This window comes from Trichechus manatus, unplaced genomic scaffold (assembly GCF_000243295.1).
Source record: "Trichechus manatus latirostris isolate Lorelei unplaced genomic scaffold, TriManLat1.0 scaffold00032, whole genome shotgun sequence".
NCBI classification, from domain to species: domain Eukaryota; kingdom Metazoa; phylum Chordata; class Mammalia; order Sirenia; family Trichechidae; genus Trichechus; species Trichechus manatus.
In genome coordinates this window covers 18,877,199-18,894,394 of record NW_004443968.1, presented here as the reverse complement: position 1 = coordinate 18,894,394, position 17,196 = coordinate 18,877,199, and the positions used below count along the sequence as shown (strand labels likewise).

The 17,196-nt window shown below is 34.5% G+C and overlaps 1 protein-coding gene across 1 annotated transcript in view; it reads left to right on the top strand.

Annotated features, from left to right (window-relative positions):
* SLCO6A1 (solute carrier organic anion transporter family member 6A1) overlaps nt 1-16,303 on the top strand; it is a 125,749-nt gene extending 109,446 nt beyond the window's left edge. Inside the window, exons 12-14 of the mRNA XM_004375070.1 lie at nt 10,110-10,174; nt 12,797-12,934; nt 16,170-16,303. Of these exons, the coding sequence (XP_004375127.1) occupies nt 10,110-10,174; nt 12,797-12,934; nt 16,170-16,303 (337 nt within the window). The remainder of the gene's footprint in view (nt 1-10,109; nt 10,175-12,796; nt 12,935-16,169) is intronic.
* The last annotated feature ends 893 nt before the right edge of the window (nt 16,304-17,196 follow it).

Sequence of the window (17,196 nt, the reverse complement as noted above, 5' to 3'; positions counted from 1 at the left end):
TATTTAAAGCCTTGAAGGAAAATAACTGTCAGCCAAGAGTTATATATCCAGCAAAACTGTCTCTCAGATATGATGGTGAAATTAGGGCATTTCCAGATAAACAGGGAATTTGCAAAAACCAGACCAAAATTACAAGAAATACTAAAGGGAGTCCTACGGTTAGCTAATCAATAACGTCAGCTAACAATGCAAGACTAGAACACAGGATATAGCAACCAGCTATTGACTCAGATATGGAAATCGAAATTACATCAAAGCCAAAACATTGAAAATAGGGAAACAGATATCAATATGTAAAAAAAAAAAAAAAAGAAAAAGAGGATAATACTAAAACAAAAAAAGGGAGACTTAAAAAATGGAGATATTGATTTTCTATATGGAGGGGAAGTTAGGGCAATATAAAGTAATAAAAGACTGGTATAAACTTAGAAAATTAGGGGTAAATATTAAGGTAACCACAAAGGAATTTAACAATCCTACAAATCAAAATAAAAAAGTAGAAAAACATAAAGACCCAGCAAACACAAAATCTACAACAAAGAAAAAGATGAAAAAAAATACGTAAAGAAAAACGACTCAGCACAGAAAATTGAGGAGAACAAAGAAACTGTGAACAACACACAAAAGGTGCCAGCAAAATAACTTTCTACAAATTAATGCATAACCTTAAAAATAAAGAAATGTGAAACAATCTTGGAAGCCCAAGACTGGCAATAGAAGTTCTTTTGAAGTAGGCTAGATTTGGAGAGGCAGAGCAGACATTGGCATACAGAAGAACCATATTTAAGTCTTCTTCTATATTAATAAAGGAGATAATCCTTCAGTTTTGAAGTCTGGAAACTCTGACCTATGTTCCACCCCATAACCTACTGCCTCTAGATCAAGAAAATCTATCTCATTCAAATATGAGTAAGTAGAAAAGGAAAGTGTTCTGCCTACAAACAAAATAGTTATAATGAAATAAATGAAAATTATCAATTATTGCTTTACTATAGATAATGAAAATTCACCAGAAAAATGTTTCCACAAAGCAGATAAAAATATAAATGTAACTTATGTTAAAAAAAAAAAAAAAAATCATGGCCAGAAAACAGGAGAAAATAGCTAGACAAAAGGAGTCTATGGAATAAGAACTGACAGAACTCAGGAAAGAGATAAAAGGAAAAAGAATATTTCAAAAATTAAAAATAAATTATAAAGCACACAAGGAAGAAAAGCAAATATAGATATCATATTAAGAGGCATAGAAAAAAGTGAAGAAATTAAGAATATAAAATAAAAATAAAGAAATAAAGTATTAGAAAAAAGTGACAAATATAGAAGACAGGAAAAGGAGATCCAGCATACACATAATTAGAGTCACCAAAGAAGAAAAACAATTCCAGCAATAATTCTTGGCCCTTTGTATTTCCAATACATTTTAAAATAACCTTGTTAATGTCCATTAAAAAAAAAATGCTGAGATTCTGATTGGAATGCATTGAATCCATTTGGGAGAATTTCTATATTTACTACACTGAGTCTCTCAATAATACTTTCATTTATTTAAATCTTCATTTATTTTTCACAATAATGTTTTATAATTTTTACAGTTGAGGTCTGTGATGGTTAAGATTGTGTGTCAACTTGGCTGGGCCATGATTCTCAGTGTTTATATGTGATCACTCCCATGATTGAATATGCTGTAAGTAGACAATCAGTTGAAAGGGAGTTTCCTTGAGGGTGTGGCCCGCATCCAAATATAAGCAGACATTCTGGCTTTTTGCTCACTCTGTATCCTGTGGCTGCCTCCTGTTCATCTGACCTCTGGTTCTTGGGTCTGCCAATCTTGGGATTCGTCGATCTTCACAGCCTGTGAGCAGAGCCCTGCTCTCTGACCTGCCAATCTTGGGTTTGCCAGTCCCTGCAGCTATGTGAATCAGGAGAAACCTTACGGTCTTGCCTGTCAATCTTGGGATTGGTCGATATTCACAGCCTGTGAGCAAGAGCCCTGCTTTCTGACCTGCTGATCTTGGGTTCACCAGCCCCTGCAGCTACGTGAATCGGGAGAAGCCTCTATCCTAATCCATGACTTGGACATTCCAGCCTCTACAACTGTGTGAACTCTTCCTTTGATATAAATTTCTCTCTGTATATATTTATATGCTTTACTGGTTTTGCTTCTCTAGAGAACCCCTAAGATCAGGTCTTATACCTCCTTCATTATATTTGTTCTTAGGTAATGGATGCTTTCAATGTTTGGCATAAAATAGTATAGTATAGCTGCATGTATCATATATAGTTGTTTATTGCTGGTATAAACAAATGCAATTCATTTTTGTATTTGACCTCTTATTCTGTGACCTTGATAATTTTAATTTCTAATTCTAACAGTCGGTTGGATATATAGACCTAAATGTTCAGAAGCAATGGACGGTTTGAATACATGTTGGAATTTCTGCACAATGCAATACTATGCAACAGTATAAAATAAATAGGGAGGATCTCTATGTTCAGATAGGAAGGGATCTTGAGGGATCTTGAGGATGTACTGTTACATGAAAAAATAAAGGTGAAGAATAGTGAATATAGTATGCTACTTTCTATGAAGAAAGGGGAGAATATAGAGATACACATTTATAGTTACTTGTATTTTCATAAAGAACAACTGGAAATACAAACAAGAAAGTAATTAAAATGGTAATTTTTAGCAGTTAGGTAAAAATGGAGGTAGATAAGGACAGAGGTGTAAACAAGCACTCTTTCTAGTGTATCTCTATATTGTTTTGTTTTCCAAACCATGTGATTATATTACAAATTCAACAAATAAAGTTTTGTTAAAAAGACTCAATAAGATATATATTATGAAATCATTATTAAATAAGTGATCATTAAAGCCATGAAACTGGGATAAGATGGAGTAGTTTGCAATAAGCCAATGCTTCTACAAAAGATAACTGGAAAAACTGGATTAGGTTATAAAAATATATATTTAAAGACAGAAAACTGCAGAGGACTAGAGGGTTTAAAATTCCAGAGAGAGCAGAAGCATTTAGAGGTGAGCTGGGGATAAAAGTTGTCCCTGAGATACTTGCCAATTCTTGACTAGGGCTAAAGACTGACAGTCTGGAGTAGGCCCAGGTAGAGGGGTCACTACTGGAGGACCACCAAACTAGCAGAGATTTGGAGATCAACTGGGGCTAAGAGTGACAAAATCATTTTTACTCTTGAGAAATTTGCTGAAATCTGAAACTATGTGAGGCTTAAGTCTAAAAAAGAAAAGATTCTTGATTTTTCTATATCTCTCCACCAAGGTACTCATTAAGACAAAATATTTCTTCAATTCTTTCCTTTCCTTCCCTCTTTCTGTTAGCTTACTTTTATCTTCTCAAATGTGATAGTGACTGTGGATTCAAACAAGAAAGTGGATAAGCATTTTAAGGAAAAAGTGGAACAAAAGAGGTACAAAAGAGACCATGTCTCTGCTGCCCTGGTGGACATTACAGGGTAGTAGGATAAACAGAAAAAGAAAAAAAAAAAAAAAGTAGTTCCACTGATAAGTATTAAATTGTCAGGTTAAAAAATGCTCCAAAGAAAACATAGAAAAATGCAACGAGAAAATTATCGGGTGATCTAACTTAGTTTGGGAATTCAGGGAAAGTATCACTAAGGATACTTTCACTGCAGTATCACTGCAGCAGTACATTGACAGGGAACTGCCAGAAATTCAAGCTGGGTTCAGAAGGGCACATGGCATGAGAGATATCATTGCTGAAAACAGAGATATCATGGCTGAAAACAGAGAATACCAGAAAGATGTTTACCTGTGTTTTACTGACTATACAAATGCATTAGACTGTGTGGATCATAAAAAATTATGGATAACATTGTGAAGAATGAGAATTCCAGAACATTTAATTGTGCTCATGAAGAACCTGTACATAGATCAAGAGGCAGTTGTTTGAACAGAACAAGGGGATACAGCATGGTTTAAAGTCAGGAAAGTTTGCATCAGGGTTGTATCCTTTTACCATACCTATTCAATCTATATGCTGAGCAAATAATCTGAGAAGCTAGACTATATGAAGAAGAACGCGGCATCAGGATTGGAGGAAGACTTATTAACAGTCTGCATTATGCAGATGACACAACCTTGCTTGCTGAAAGCGAGGAAGACCAACTGGACCAATAAGCAAGATCATGATAAATGGAGAAAAGAATGAAGTCGTCAAGGATTTCATTTTACTTCGATCCACAATCAACACCTATAGAAGCAGCAGTCAAGAAATCAAATGACGCATTGCACTGGGCAAATCCTCTGCAAAAGACCTCTTTAAAGTGTTAAAAAGCAAAGATGTCACTCTGAGGACTAAGGTGCACCTGATCTAGCTGTGGTGTTTTCAATCACCTCATACGCATGTGAAAGCTGGACAATGAATAAGGAAGATCAAGAAGAACTGAAGCCTTTGAGTTGGGGTGGTGGGGAATAACATCAAATATAACCTGGATTTCCAAAAGAATGAATAAATCTGTCTTTGAAGAAGTACAACCAGAAAGCTCCTTAGAAGAGAGGATGACAAGACTTCATCTCACATTGTTTGGACATGTTTTCAGGAGGGACCAAGCCCTGGAGAAGGACATTGTGCTTGGTTAAGTGGAGGGTCATTGAAAAATAGGAAGACCCTCAACTAGATGGATTGACACAGTGGCTGCAACAATGGGCTCAAGCATAACAACGATTATGAAGATGGTGTAGGACCAGGCAGTGTTTTGATCTGTTGTACATAGGGTCGCTATGAGTTGGAACTGACTAGATGGCATCTAACAACAACATCACTGAGGAAGTGACATTTGAATTTGAGCCTAATGGATTCTTGATGAGGATTCCACACAATGGAACAATACATGCAAAGATTTTGAGTGGGAAAAGTAGTTTTACAGAGTGTTGTATTATAGAATGTAGTGAAGAAGGAGGGTGATGGGGATAAAATTTGGGAGGTGGCATGGAATAAAACTGATGAAATCAGGCTGAACCTTGTGAATTTTTTTTTTTTTTGCAATCTAGATTTTATCCTGCAACCACTTTTGAATCATCTTCAGCAAACTTTTACTTGCATATGATATTAATAATATTGTTCATTAATTTCCCCATTCTGTTGGATCACCTTTCTTTTTGGGGAAGGGCACATATATGAATCTCTTCCAGTTGGTTGGTTAGGTAGCTGTCTTCCAAATTTCTTGGCATAGACAAGTGAGCGCTTTCAGCATTGCATCTGTTTGTTGAAACATCTCAATTGCTATTCCCTCAGTTCCTGGAGCCTTGTTTTCACCAGTGCCTTCAGTGCAGCTTGGACTTCTTCCTTCAGCACCATTAGTCCTTGACCATATGCTAACTTCTGAAATGGTTGAACGTCGACTAATTCTTTTTAGTACCGTGACTCTGTGTATTCCTGCCATTTGCTTTTTATGCCTCCTGTGTTGTTCAATATTTTCCCCACAGAATCCTTCAATATTGCAACTCAAGGCGTAAATTTTTTCTTCAGTTCTTTCAGCTTGAGAAATGCCAACAGTGTTCTTCCTTTTTGGTTTTCTAACTCCAGGTTTTCTCATTTCATTATAATACTTTACTTTGTCTTCTCCAGCTGCTCTTTGAAATCTTTTGTTCAGCTCTTTTACTTCATCACTTCTGGATTTCACATTAGCAACTCTACCTTCAAGAGCAACTTGCAGAGTCTCTTCTGACATCCATTTTGGTCTTTTTTTTCTTTCCTCTCTTTTTAATGACCTCTTGCTTTCTTCGTGTATGATGTCTTTAATGTCATTCCACAGCTCATCTGGTCTTTGGTCATTAGTGTTCAACATGTCAAATCTATTTTTGAGTTGGTCTCCAAATTCAAGTGGGATATACTCAAGGTCGTATTTTGGTTCTGGTGGACATGTTTTAATTTTCTTCAGCTTCAACTTAAACATTCATATGAACAATTGATAGTCTATTTTGCACTAGGCCCCTGGCCTTGTTCTGACTGATGATATTAAGCTTTTACATGGTCTCTTTCCACAGACGTAGCCGATTTGATTCCTGTGTTTTCCATCCAGTGAGGTCTATGTGTATAGTCACTATTTATCTTGTTGAAAAAAGGTATTTGCAAAGAAGAAGTCATTGGTCTTGCAAAATTCTATCATGTGATCTCCAGCGTCGTTTCTATCACCAAGGCCATATTTTCCAACTAGAGATCCTTCTTCTTTGTTTCCAACTTTCTTATTCCAATCATCAGTAACTATCAGTGCATTTTGATTATATGTTTGATCAATTTCAGACTGCCAGAAATTCAAGCCGGATTCAGAAGAGGATGAGGAACAAGGGATATTATTGTTGATGTCAGATGAATCTTGGCTGAAAGAAGAGAATACCAGAAAGATATTTACCTGTGTTTTATTGACTATGCAAAGGCATTCAACTGTGTGGATCATAATAAATTATGGATAGCATTGCAAAGAATGGGAATTCCAGAACACTTAATTGTGCTCATGAGGAACCTGTACATAGACCAAGAGGCAGTCATTCGAACAGAACAAGGGGACACTGCGTGGTTTAAAGTTAGGAAAGGTGTTTGTCAGGGTTGTATCCTTTCATCATACTTATTCAATCTGTATGCTGAGCAAATAATCTGAGAAGCTGGACTATGTGAAAAAGAATGTGGCATTAGAATTGGTGGAAGACTCATTAACAAACTGCGACATGCTGATGACACAACTGTACTTGCTGGAAGTGAAGAGGTCTGGAAGCACTTACTAATGAAGATCAAAGACTACAGCCATCAGTATGGATTACACTGCAACATAAGGAAAACAAAAATCCTCACAACAGTACCAATAAGCAACATCATGATAAATGGTGAAAATATTGAAGTTGTCAAGGATTTCATTCTACCTGGCTCCATAATCAACGCCCATGGAAGAAGCAGTCAAGAAATCAAACAACACATTGCATTGGGAAATCTGCTGCAAAAGACCTCTTAAAGTGTCTAAAAGCAACCCAAACCATGATATTTTCAATTGCCTTATATACATGTGAAACCTGAACAGTGAATTAGGAAGACCGAAGAAGAATTGATGCCTTTGAATTGTGGTGCTGGCGAAAATCATTGAATATACCATGGACTGCCAGAAGAATGAACAAATCTGTCTTGGAAGAAGTACAGCTAAAGTACTTCATAGAAGAAGTGCAGCTTCCTTGGAAGTGCGGATAGCGAGACTTCATCGCATGCACTTTGGACATATAATCAGTAGGGACCAGTTCCTGGAGAAGAAACTTGGTAAAGTAGAGGGTCGTGCTTGGTAAAGTAGAGGATCAGCAAAAATGAGGAGAACCCTCAAGGAGATGGATTGGCACAGTGGCTGCAACAATAGGCTCAAACATTGCAATGATTGTTAGGATGGCGCAGGACCAGGCAGTGTTTCGTTCTATTGTACATAGAGTAGCTACGAGTCAGAACCAACTCTACAGCACCTAACAACAGATTTTACGCTAAGAACAATAAGAAGCCATTTAAGAGCTCTAGTAGTCAATAAAATGATTAAATTTTCACCTTTAAAAAAAATTGACTCTTGGAGAATGGAGTAGGGGAACATGGATGGTTTTTGGGAGACATTTTCAAAGTCATTGCATTTTTTAGTTATTGGCTTGGAATAGGCAAAGGTCACTGACTTGGAATAGGCTTGCAGAATTAGAAATGTGGAAAAACAAAGAGAAATGAAAAATGTTTTTTAAATCTCAGTATTTGATTATTAATTGATTGTGGCAGATGAGGAAAAGGATCCTATCAAGGATGCCTCTTTCCTGGTCAGGTTTCAGGCTTGAAAACTTCATGGATGAGGTTTTCATTTCTTGAGTTGCATTATGTATACTGGAGAAAGAACAAATTTTGTGCAACAGAGATGAAGGACAGAGATGAAGTTAATGAAGATTTAACTTCTGGACGTGTGGAGTTTAAGATGCCTGCAACACAGGTACTTCTGTTTAGAATTTATGTCCTGTAAGAAAGGTATAGACTGAAAATATAACTTTAGAGGTCATATAAGTGATAGAAAGGAGGCCTGGTTGCTCAGTGGTTAAGTACTTGGCTGCTAACCAAAAGGTTGATGGTTGGAATCAACCAGCCACTCCGCCAGAGAAATATGTGGCAGTCTGCTTCCATAAAGATTACAGCCTTGGAAATCTGTGGGGCAGTTCTGCTTTGTCACCTGAGGTTGCTATGAGTAGGAATTGACTCAACAGTTAGGTTTGGTTTTATAAGTGATGGTAGAAGCTATCTGTTACTTTTTGGAAGAGTATTAACAAACTTTCTGTTTATTACATGAAACGTGTATATCTACTCTATCATAGCCTTACTCATTAGATGAAAAAAGAAAACAAAAGTGTTTAGTTCATTATTGTTTATTTTTCATTAAGAATTTTTTTTTGGTTTATGCATCTTATCTTTTGGCATATGTCTGTGTGCTGTTCATTTAACTGAATTTGGGAGATCCTGGAAATCATTAATCTTTTCATTTTGTTTTGTATACTTGTTACAAACAGGGTTGTAATTAAACTGAAGACAAATACTTCTTAATGATTATATTCGTGAGTAATGGTCAGCTCTATATGTGCTTCATAGAGCACTAATATCATATTACATATAAAAAAACCTACTTATGCTAAATAAAGCAGAACATTCAATTAGAATTATGCATATAACCAAAATTTCCACTTTATACCAAAAATTTTTATACTAAAGTTTGGTTTTAATATGTGACACTTTTTTCATTTACCTCTCTTTAGTGAATCTGCTTATTAAAAAGTATAAATTATTTTTTATTTGTATATTATTATTATTTGAGAATTGGTTAATTTGTTTTCCTTTTCCTAGTAATGTACATTTGAAGAAAAGAATGTATATTTTGACCAGGTTGATATGGGTAGAATTAGCTCAATTTTTGCAAAATAGTCACAAAATATTGTACATATGCTATATTTTTGTAAATTAAGTCATTTTGAATGAAGATATTTATCACACTAAAGTTTATTGTTCAAGTTATAGAATAAGGATGAAAGTTAAGCATAGAGTTTATTTAAATTGCCCATTGAAGGTGCAGCTCATTGTTTTACTTCCTAAAATGTTTAAAGGCTGATTATTTTAATTATATTTTAAATTTATTTTCAGAGCTACTATATTGTAATGTTATGTATTATAATATTTTTCTTAAAAAAAAAGAACAAGCAAACTTCATTTGATTTCTAGATAATGCAGATATCCTTATACTTTATCTTTGGGAAAGTTGTTTATCATTTATTTAGCTTTTGAATAGTGAGTGTAACAGGGGTCCAACTGGAAAGTGATAACACCCACAAACGAGAACAATCTGAGTAAGATTGAAGAAAGCGTCTATTTAAAATGTGGCCTGGGTGTAAGGAATCCCAAGGTATAATGCAATATCTCTGGTCCTTTATCAGCCTAGACCCAAAGGGGCATAAGAGAGGGAGTGGAAGAGAGGCCTGTAGAGAAGATTGCTTTGACTGCTTTGCGTGAGGCCTGAGGTCTGAAGTGACTCTGCAAGAACGGTGTCTGGGAATGAAGACCTTGACAGCCCCTCGCCCCCTGCTTTCTTCCCTCTATCTGGAGTGCCCCATTGGCAAAACTCGATCAGAAGACTATTGATGTAGTCCATTTAGGTTAGCTTTCCAGGGCAAAGCGCAAGGTAGAGAAAGGCTAGAAAGTGGATTTCACAGGGGCAAAAGGAAGAAAACTAAACAATGTGTGTGCGTGTGGGAATGAAGAAAGGTAAGCGTAACAGCTGGTGTTAAGTTTCTCCAACAAAGGAAAAGGAGACTGGGGCAGAGGACTTTGGCCACAAATCCCTTTTCCTTGTAAATAGCAGGGAATTTGGGGGTTATTTGGCAAGGGCAGAATATGGAGAAATGGGAAGAGCAACAATCCTTCAATTAGTAAGGTTGAACTCTATTAATTCAACAAAGATTCTTCATCTAATTGATGCACAAGAAAAAAAAAAGATTACTTTTGAACTTAGCATACATTTTCTGCAGATAATACGTATGATGTGCTGATGATATCATTACTATTTGCTTGCAGAATTGTATCTGAAGAACAACATTCTCTGGCCTTGGGAGTGGCTTTTGTGATTTTGAGAATATTTGGTATGGATTTTTGGCAATCTTTTATTACATCAAATTGTTTCTTTTTATGTGTGTGTGTCTACACATATTATTTAGAAATACAAATAAATATTAATGGTAAAATGACATAAAACAAGTGAATGGGAGAACTGCTTTGAACAATTTATGATACAGTGGTTAATGTAAAGAGACAATATCTAATGTAAAGCCCATGCTGTCATACAAATTATCCAGTAGCGATATATTTGATTAGAAAAGACAATCCATTTAATCAGTATATTAAGCCTGCTCATGAAAGTTGTTTGTTTGGGTTATACAAAGTACTTGTATGAACACGGCAACTATACTTTACATTGCTTGTATGTTTGGGAAGTCACTAAACATTTTCATCAACAACAACACGGAATCTGATGTTTTTAAGGATTTGTAGCCAAAGAACAAACCATATTTGCTGGGGTTAATGTACTCTTTACTTCAGACTTTCTTAAATACCAAAAACTAGCTCTCAAATTCACATTATGTGGACAGTTCTTTGCACTTGGGCAGACATGGCTGTGGCCGCATGCTTGTCCGTTTTCCCATTCTTGCCTATTCTGTAACTTTCCTTAGACTTGGGCAGACATGGCTCTGGTAGCATGGTTGTCCATTTCCCTCTTCTGCCTTTTTGAATATATGCCAAATAAAACTTTCTTTTTGCTTCAAAAAAAAAGAAAAAGAAGAAGAAGAAATTCAAATTATGACTATTTTGGGATCCCTGATTCAATAAGTTGATTATAAATATGGGTGGGGTAAGGAAACAAGATTGGGCTGGAATGAAGACCGAATGACATGTGATAAATGGAGTCAAGAGCATAGACAAATCTAAGAATGGCTCTGATGGTGATCAGAAGAATTTTTCTATAGCTAGATCAATATGTATGGTATGATGAGTTTTTTTTTTTTAATGGGAAAAACTAGCACATAACTTTCATGTTGGACATTGATCCAGTAGATAAGTAGAGATTTGTAATGGATGAAAGAGCATAGGGAACAGAAAGTGTACAGACAATTTCTTGAATCATAAAGGTAGCCAATGAGGCAGATGCATTCTTGAATGGGAGGGAGGGTGGAATGAGATACTTGAAATATAGATAGTCTCCAGATCTTGCAGAGTTTTGCCACCAGAGAGTTTTAAGCAGAGGATAGATGTTATCTAATATATTTTTAAAAGATAACTCCGCTGCTGGAGGGAAGAAGGCTTATAGGAGATAAATATGGAGGAAATAAAAACGGAGGCTATTGCTAAAGTCTAGGTCAGGGTTACATTAAATTGGATTCTGGTGGTAGTAGTGGAGATAGAGATAAATCAACATTTGGAAAAAAGAATGTGGGAAATAGTAGGCTGACTAGTAGGCTTAGCTTTTTCAGCTTTAGTAACTATATAGAGTGGCATCACTTACTGAGGTAGTTGGCAGGAATCAAGACTCATGTGGCATGAAGGGTCTTGATAATTTCTTAAGGAATATGATCAATTATTCAACATTTTAGTTCTGAGAAATAGGTTCTGATGTCTTTGGAGTTACTTTTTTTTTTTTTAACTGTTCATTCACTTTTAGCTGATAGTGATATTGCTGCTGAGGAGACAGTCTTTCTGAGAGTATGTAGAAATTTCCAACAGGCAGCATATGAAGTCATCTGAATCTGGGGCTGCTACAAACATACCAAAACATTTTCATTTTCATTTATTTTTCTCATTATGTTGATAAATGGCAGATGTGCATTGCATTAACGAACCCTTTGTTCAGTCCATTGAAAATTTCACAATGTGAGATATTTGGCGATACAATTGAATTTGCAAAATCAGTATTTAGTAACTCTGTTTTAAATACTTTCTCCTACATTTTTTATTTAAAAATTAATAAGTTTTGAGATGTCATTTAAAGAACAACATGTAGACCATTCAAAATGATGCAATTATACTAATCTTTTTTACCTACAGGGATAAGAATTTTTTAAAAACTCATAATCATTGCTTCCAATGGCTAATAATTATATCTCTAAGGAAATTCTTAGATAATTTTAAATGCTATATTTAGTGTGATTATATATATATCTCATATATCATCTGTATATATACATCTCCATGTGTATATATATACACACACACACACACACACACACACAGAGTCCCTGGTGGTGCAAATAGTTAAGCAGTCTACTACTAGCTACTAGCTGAAAGATTGGTGGTTTAAACCCACCCAGTCCTTGTGGCACTGTGGTTAAAAGCTCAGCTGCTAACCAAAATGTCGGCAGTTTGAATCCACCACTCACTCCTTGGAAACTCTATAGGGCAGTTCTACTCTGTCCTATAGGATCGCTGTGAGTCAGAATGGACTCGATGGCAATGGGTTTGGGTTTTTTTTGGACTGGTGCCTCAGAAGATAGTCCTGGTGATTTACTTCCAAGGTCACAGCCTTGAAAATACTATGGAGCAGCTCTACTCTGCACACTTGGGGTCACCATAAGTCGTAAATGATTTGACAGCAACTAGCAACAACAGCAACATACACACACACACGTAAGTTCAATTTTAAAAGAAAAATTATTCTGATTATAAACTATAGTGTTTTCATGGAGAATTAACAATCGTTGCATTTCTCACAGGGACGATTCCTGGACCAGTAATTTTTAAAATGGTAGGAGAAAGTTCTTGCACCTTTCGTGATACTGGGACTTGTGGACGTGCAGGAAGTTGTTGGATCTATAACAAGACAAAAATGGCCTACCTATTGGTAGGGATATGTAAGTGACATCAATTGAGAAACGTAGAGAAGTAAAATTGTTTTTAAAAAAATATGCTTGTTTATAGAAAGGTAGAATACTAATAAACTATGAACAAATACAAATTTTGAACAACAGAAAATGCTTATATGATTTTATAGAAAATATTTTAGAAGCTAAAGTATTACAAAATTTATGTAAATATTTGAGCCACTGAATTAAATGCACAATAGTACTATACCATTCCCTAATAAAGGGTAATAACTAGCAGCATTTCAATGTGGGAAATAATTTTGCCTTTATATGTGCACAACCAAATTGTGTGACTTTGTGACCTTTTCCATTTCCACAGTAAAAGATTGGCTACTAAATGGTGAAATTTTTGTACACCATCGAAGAGCATCAAGATACTCTTATCCCACTCAAATGTAAATAAAAATTGTTTGTTTTATTCGAGCATGTATTCTCAGTGCCCAGAACTGCGCTTGGCACAAAACAAGCATCAGTATTTGTTTAAATAAAAGAAATAAGGAATAAAATTATTGGGAAAGTCTAGATATGCTTGTGTTACTTTGAAAAATTCTCTGGATCTTCCTGGATTCATTTTATTTGTCTATAAAATAGATACTGGACTACATAATTTCCAAAGTCTTTCTCAGCTTTAACATTCAAATATTTTATTGTATAAATACTATTTGTGTGATAAATATTTTCAAAAATTTATGTTTTGTGATTTCATTGAGTGGATTCAGTAATTCAAAGAACCATCTAATGATCAACTTTAATATTTAACAATAACAAATATCTGTTTGATAAACAGTGTACAGCAATCAGTGCCTTCTAATTCAGAAGAAAATTGTCTAGTAATCTTAAAAAGTATCAGGAAAGCAAAAATGACATTTAGGAAGTCAAAATTAATTTCTCAGAGGTAATTAAATGAAAGTAGGCAAGTACTTAAGGAAGGCCTCTCAGGACATTGCAAGGCCTTTTTATTTTTATTATAGATATAATTACAACATTTAGCTGTTGTCAAGCATAATACATGGTTGAGAAAGTTGACGAATTGCCAGAACTCCTACTAAAGAACTACTAAAAGGAGATACCAATAATAAAGAACATGGGGAGTTACAGTCAGGGAGAAAAGGGCAAGACAGGAAACTGCAGTAAGAATATGCATTTGTGATAATTTAGTGTAAACTGTCATATTTCAAAATGTATTCCACAATCCATCATTTGAATCAGAATCACTTGAAGTGCTTGTTAAAAATATAAATTCCAAGGCTATGAATTGGACTGTTAGGGATTGGTGGTCGGCATTTGTATTTTTAATAAAGCCACCTTGGGTGATTTTAAACCACAGTAAACTTTGAAAGAAGTCCCTGGGTGGTGCAAAAGGTTAATGTGCTCAGCTGCTAACCAAAAGGTTGGAGGTTTGAGTCTACCCAGAGGTAACTTGGAAGAAAGGCCTGATGATCTACTTCTGAAAAATCAGCCATTGAAACCTTATGGAGCACAATTCTACTCTGACATACACGGGGTTGCCATAAATCAGAATTGACTTGACAGCCATTGGAAAAAAAGAACAACAACCAACTTTGAAAAACAGCTATGTCAGAGACTTTAGAGCTATATTGCCCAATAAGGTAACCCTGGTTAAGAGTTAGGCTGGTAACCAAAAGGTCGGCAGTTGTACTCTGTCCTATAGGGTCCCTATGAGTTGGAATCAACTCAGCAGCAATGGGTTTTTTTGTATTTTGGTAGCCACACGTGGCTATTTAAATTTACTAAAATTAAATGCATTTTAAAATTCAGTTCCTCTTTTACACTAGCCAGATTGCACATGCTTGATGGTCACATTTGGCCAGTGGCTACTCTATTGGAGAGTGCAGATGTAGAACATCGCCGTGATAGCAGGAAGTTCTATTGCATATCACTGCTCTAGAGCACAGATTCTACCACAAGGATTCATGAATCATAGGAGCCCATATGAACAATATATTTTTGAGATCCTAAAATTTTCCTTGTACATTCATATGTTCTTTTTTTTTCCTGGCAAGAAAGGCCATGGTATTCATCAGATCTAAAAGTTTTATCACTCTAAAAAGTTAGTAAAAATTTTATTCCATCAGTTCCTTTTGTTAGCCAGGAAATCCTTCTGATCTTTATTTTTCGTATCTTAAGTTTTCCTTGGGAAGACTGATCAAGTGCCCTTTTCCTCTGCTGAAGGATTCCATAGCTCTAGTTCATTTGCAATAGAGAGATGATTGACAAATTCTTTGCAAATATTTCCTATTATCACTTACGATGTTTGCCATTTCACCAGACCCCTTCTTTTTTCACCCTTTAGTAAAATTATATTGAAATATACATACAGAAAAGAGAACATATCATAAATGTATAACTCAATGCATTTTTATAATGTAAATATGCCTACATAATTATCAGTATCAAGAAACACAAGGTATTAGAATTGGTAAGTGAATTCAACAAGTTATATATAATCAATATAAAAAATTGTGTTGCTATATACCAGCCACTAATATAAAAATAATATAATAAATATAATGATGTCATTTACAATGCAATTATTGTCTTGCAATTATCAGAGAGAATTATGAGTAAAAAAAAGTATTCTTCCTTTAAGTGTGCATGAAATACTATTGTCATTATAAATTCCATGGACTCATCAATGTTTTCTATTTTATCTTCCGAAACCACTGTCAGATAATTATATAGTTTAGTTTCTCTAAAATATATTTTACTTTAACAAGGGTTTTTGCATTCAAAGTTCAAGTACATTTATATAATGCTTTGTATTAACTTTCTGAAACTTGAAAAATGAAAATAAAAAAAATCTACATCATCAATTTGTATTTGGAAAATGATGAATATTTTAAAAACGGTAAAGCTGCATGAAGTGACTTAAACTGCTTCCTGTTCTTATAGTTAAGTTTTGAAAGTAACAATTTATCTTGATGACTCAGAAATAACACATTCTGTCAAGTAATAATATTCTTTTGCATTTGGGGGGGCTAATGTCTAAGAAATCTAAAAGGTTTTGTAAACATTTCTTAAATCTCCTTCAAGTAATTTGGCATATGTTTATGGCATTAATTATATTCTACAGTTGGGGAATTGTTGCCTTTAGAGATGAAATATATTTACCTTCTTTTTTGGTGTATGGAAGTCTTTTCACAAACATTTTTGCTATAATTAAAATGACATGTCTGATAGGTGCATTTTTTTTCGAATTCAGGTTTTCTTTGCAAAGGACTCACTATCTTCTTTACTGCTGTTGCACTTTGCATACACTCACGTCCTACTAAAAAAAACAGTAACATGCTGTCTGCACCTGATGACAGCAAGAGAGAAAGAAAAGGAAGGAGCTAACGTTTTATAACTGGATCATCATTATGTAAGAATTACATACTGTCAGTGACTCAATGGAATATTATATCAATAAATTCTTTTTAAAAATGTAGCTACATATTTAACAAATGATTGTACCTCATATAATTCAATAAATTTTTATTATATTTTGAGTACAAATATAGTAATACAGTCTCTGTATTTTACATTTTTAAAAGAAAGTTACAAGATACATTTAATACTTTCAATAGGAGGAATTACTTTGACAAAGTTGAAGTGGAAGTAGGAAAATACACTTAATTCTAACTGTAGTGATATCTATTAGTTATTGGTCTTTATTGGATTAATAAGATTTCCTATAATTTATTCCTGTTACTTTTCATTGGCTGTAGATGCTTATTCTGCAGTAATTTTCCTGAGTAAAATTACATTGTCCAATTCAGTTTATCTAATAAAAATTTTAAGTGAAAGCCTTTTTTATTCTTCAAAGAAATACTGGTTTAAACCTTTTAAAAATTAATATTTTATTTATCTGATTTACTCACTGACATGTTTCCTCAGAAAATGTCTCTAGTCAATTGGCCAGTTTGCAATACCTATTTCTGTGCTTCTTTAATCTTAGTAGACATAAAATTCAATGTGACCATATATTTATGTATTTTGACCTTGACTTGAGTTTTATTGATGAAGACTACCTGATAACCTGAGTTGATAATCCATTTTTGTGCTTATATGTTTCATTTTTTAATTAATCATAATGATATCATGTAGAGAAATATTCAAATTTGAATGTAGAAAATTGTCAACAATTTATGGGAAATTTCCTTAAGCTATGTTTTTATAGAAAGTGTTTGTTATAACTATTTTGTACATTATTGCACATCCATCCTAATTATATTGCAATTTTCCATATC